The sequence below is a fragment of the Hipposideros armiger genome, unplaced genomic scaffold, assembly GCF_001890085.2.
Source record: "Hipposideros armiger isolate ML-2016 unplaced genomic scaffold, ASM189008v1 scaffold_748, whole genome shotgun sequence".
NCBI lineage: Eukaryota > Metazoa > Chordata > Mammalia > Chiroptera > Hipposideridae > Hipposideros > Hipposideros armiger.
Genome location: NW_017732098.1, coordinates 38,785 through 43,403, shown reverse-complemented (window position 1 = coordinate 43,403; position 4,619 = coordinate 38,785). Strand labels below are relative to the sequence as shown.

Here is a 4,619-nt window from a genome sequence, read left to right as displayed (position 1 = left end):
CAAGGGAAGGAAGTTTCTATTTTTTAAAATAATAATATGCTCTTAGAAATAATGCCAGAATCTGGAATACATGGTTGGAAGACTTGCAATTACCCATTGAGCCACCAGATGGTGCCCTTACAGCATCCCTAGGTAAGAAGGTAAGGGATTTTGTCACACACAGAAAACTGAGAAAACGGAGCACGTGAGACTAAAATCTGGCCAGGTGGGTGGGTATATTGGAAACACAGCAGAATAAATAAAGTGTTGCCTAGTGGAAGCCCTTTGGAAGTCTTAATGAAGCAAACAATCCTTTTAATTATCAACCTTTTTTTTCCTTATCAAGAATGGAAAAGTGGGGCTGGCTGAGTGGTGCGTTGGTGATGAGTTGGCTTGGAACGTCAGCTCTGAGCAGCAGGGCCCCAGTTCAGATCCCACATGAGGGCCAGTGACGCTGCGCCCTCTACAGCTAAGATACTGAACAACAGCTCAACCTGGAGCTGAGCTGCTGTGAGTCACCGGTGACAGCATAGGCTGCTGTGAGCTACCGTGAGTGGCTGGCAGCCAGCCTGTGCAGCGGGCAGCTGGTGTGAGCTGCCATGAGCCACCGTGAGCGGCTATCCAATGGCCGGCAAGCAACTGCGTCACCCGGGAAGAACGCAATGATAATACCAACATGGGCCAGTGAAGTGACGTCCTCCACAACTAGACTGAAGAATAAAAAAAAGACAGCAACTTGTCTGTTCCCCATCTCCCAATTCCCCAATTTAAAAAAAAGAGTGAAAAAGTGTAACTTAAGTCAGCACTGTCCCAGAAATAAATGGAGCTGGCATTTATGAGGTTTCATGTACGAGGCATGCCAGATGTAGACATGTCCACCATTTCCCTTAGAATTAAGTAACGTACCTGAGCAAAGCTTCGGCCGGAAGACAACCTTTGGGCAGGGGGCGGCTGGCCTTCCTCTGGTGGCTTCCCTGGCCCCGCTGCACTCACACAAGCTTTCCTCACCGAAGAGCCTGAAAAAGTGACCACCCCCAGTGGTTGTTTGTGGTGGGCTGGCCTCAACAGAAGAGGGCTTTGCACAGGGTATGAAAGCTACCCCAGCAAGGGCTGGCCGAGAAGCAACTCAGACAGCACATTAATCAACCTTCTATATCTGACATGTCATTTCAAGGCTAGGCTCTAGGTCATCCAGCTCTGTGACCTTGGCCAAGATACTTAAGCTCTCTGAGCTTCGGTTTCCTAAGCTGCAAAATGGGAATAATGCTGCCTATGTTTGACAGTGGCTGTAAATATGAAATGAGATAAGGCCCTTAACATGCTTACCATAATGAAAGAGACATACTTAGCATTCAATAAATGGAAACTGCTAGTACTGTCTTTATGTAATACTAATAGGAATGATCACAGCCCTCAGCCAGGCAGCATCATTCTTCCGGTTCTTTCCTCTCTGTTCCCGAAAAGACAGCGCTTCTTTGACCAGCAAATTCTGAACACGGAAACAAACTAAACACCCGTTTTCCTGTCTGAAATCTGCCAGGAGTTACTGCCACTCAAAGCCCTCTTGCTCTCTTCTTAATATCCTCTTCCACTGATAATACAAGTTCCAGATCCAGCAGCCTATGCTGATTTGTTTTTAAAGGCTTGACTAAGAAATGTCAAATTTCTTGCAAATCGGTTTCCCAAATGTATTACTGATATTTGAAAATTCTTAGCACCTCACAATCACAACTAATGCTTATTATGTACTTGAGTTATACTAACAACCTCCAATAGATGAAGGAAAGACAACAACTTTACCTGAGGGGAATACCTTCTCTTCCTGTGACTGCTTTAGTCGCCTCCTCTCTCTTGCTGATAACGGTCGATCCTTTTAAAGAAAGTCAGGGTTATTTCCATTTCTACTCACTATTCTTATGACACCTACTATGCGTGATGAATCATCCAGCACTAGAGGAAAAGGCCTTGCATAGACCTTTAAAGGAGTGTCCATTTGAAGCCAGTCTGCAACAGGGTTACAGCTACTGGCACGGACTGATCACAGCCCTCATTTCCGGGAAGTATTCCACTCATTTTCAGAAGAGCAATTAGGGAATTCTGCATTCCCTCCATTCAGAATCTGCTTGGTCTCCTTAGTTAACCACAAGTGACCATCTCTGGAACTTAGAATCCATCCATTTCAATCAATGCTTCTGCTGAGAACCACGAATCTATCCCTCTCAGAGTTGGGCAGAAAGCAGGGCTAAGATGTTTTAGTACAAAACTTCGCAACTTATGCAGGACTTTATAACCAAAAAAGCTCTATAAGAAGGTTTAAAAAAATCCAACATATCTCCCCACAAACCTTTGATGATGACATCTCGCTGCTCCCCGGGCTGCTCACGCACCCAGCGACCACTCTACTTTGGTTTGCAGTATTGTTTGGGGTTGGTGTGACATCCACTTTTCCAACAGCGGGAAGAGAAGGCAAAAGGAGAGGAGGAGCCCCTTGGAACTTAGATAATTAAAAAGGGGGGAGATGATCAGTTTCATATGATAGTAACCCACCTCCCAAGTTCTCCCATCAGTAAGTCTCCTGTGTATTTGACAGTGATTTGCTCTCAAAAACTTCAAAACATTGCATTTTAGGGGAAAGAAACTCTGCCAAAATTGAGTGGCCATCGAAGAAGTTTGTGAGAGGGTGCCTGTGAGAGCTACTTCAAGAAATGAGGTGTAGAAAATAAAAAGAAATAAAAAAAGAAATGAGGTGTAACATCTCAATTAAAGAAACAAAGAAATGAGGTATCAACATGATTTTATGCAGAAGATGGAGAAACTTTTCTTCCATATAACAAGAAGAATCAGAGATTTACCCTGTTAGCCTGTTTCTCTAACTCTTAAAATGATCCCCATCTCTGCTGGGGAAGGTAAAATCCTTACTCTGCTGCCAACTCACTGACATTTGAAAACTAATATTTAGAACCTTGTCATCGTCATCCTTCTCTACAAGTTCCTTGCATTTCTTGTGTGCCTTTTTGGCAACTGTTAATCATTCTAAATAGAAACAGAGATTCCTAAAGTCCATTTTCCAAGCAGCAGCACAATGACTCGTTTCAAAGAGATCTCGGCCAACCTGTCTCTTTTCCCCACTGTGTTCAGTCTGTTCTCTTTTCTTCTGCCGTCGCTGTCGAGACACGGAAGGGTCAGACCCAGATGTGTGTGGCTGCAAGCCTGGGTAGATTCTATTCTCTTTCTCTATAATACATTCACCAGCAACTTCATCCTTACAAAAAACAAACAGAGAAAAATAAAATAATGAGATAGCCTTTTGAATTTCTAAATGGTCAAACCCGCCAGACCTACTTTTATGATTATAAATGAAAATGAGAAGATGTCTTTCTCAAAATAAATGCTTATTTGCAGTGTTGACAGGCAAAGATAAATGCTGACATCAGTTATATATATGTTTGGCTTTCTTTTCCAAATTAAGAAAAATGAATATTTAAACTAAATTACTCATATTGTTATTAACCTGGAACTACTGATATTTATTTAAGTTAGTTTTCTAAAAAAAAAATCTCTTCATAACTTTTAATAGGTTTTCTATTCCAGAAAAATATGAAATGTTTTAAATGAAATCCAATTTAATATATGCATATTTACCAAGTAAACATCAGTAATTTGGGTGCATCAGGAAAAATGCTATTCAAAGCAACATGAGGGGCCAGCCAAGTGGCACGTTGGTGACTTGAGACGCCAGCTCTGAGCAGCAGGACCCTAGTTCGGATCCCACATGAGGGCTAGTGACACTGCCCTGTACAGCTAGGATGGTGAACAACAGCTCCACCTGGAGCTGGGCTGCCGAGTGGCCAGCTATGGCGTTGGCTGCAGTCCCTGCTGCAGTGGGCTGCCATAAGCTACTGTGAGTGGCCAGCAGCTGGCGTGAGCAGCCAAGAGCCGCCATGAGCTGCCAAGAGCCACTGTAAGCAGCCGTCCAGAGGCCAGCGACCGATTTGCTCACCTGGGAAGAGCACAATGATCACAATAACAACATGGGTCAGTGAAGTGACGCCCTCCACAACTAGACTGAAGAAGAAAAGGACAGTAACTTGTCTGTTCCCCTCCCCCAATTGCCCAATTAAAAAAAAATCTTTAAAAAAAAAAAGCAACATGAAAAGAGCATTGAGTGTGGAGTTAGATGGAGTCATATCTGAAAAGCTTAATCTTCCTGAAGCTCTTTTTCTTCATCCATAAATAGGTATAAGGTCTCACACATTTGTACTATTGGAGGATTTGTGAAGATGGTGCACTAAAGTACTTAGGACTATGTCTAGAACATATTAGATGCTTAAAAAAATCAGAGCTATTACTAGCAGTAGTAATAATAAAATAAATTACCTATTAAGTTATAAAGATCACCAAGGATGTAGTATTTTATTGGGATAGCTGGTTTTAAAAACTAATTCATACCAAACATTAAAATAAAATCAATTTTTAAATTTTTAAAATAATTTTTAACTATTAGAATATCTAGGTTTTCAAGTGGTGGACTCTGGTAATTGAATATGATTCAATCAACAATTTTTAACAAGAGCCCACTATGTGGTACATTTTAAAGATTTTTTTTTTTAAATTGGGGAATTGGGGGATGGGAACAGTGC

The 4,619-nt window shown here is 41.9% G+C and overlaps 1 protein-coding gene across 1 annotated transcript in view; it reads right to left on the bottom strand.

The window, feature by feature from the left end:
• NEK4 (NIMA related kinase 4) overlaps positions 1–4,619 on the bottom strand; it is a 52,846-nt gene that overhangs the window by 9,450 nt on the left and 38,777 nt on the right. The window contains 4 exon segments of the mRNA XM_019628127.1: positions 831–995; positions 1,780–1,849; positions 2,324–2,473; positions 3,092–3,241. Of these exon segments, the coding sequence (XP_019483672.1) occupies positions 831–995; positions 1,780–1,849; positions 2,324–2,473; positions 3,092–3,241 (535 nt within the window).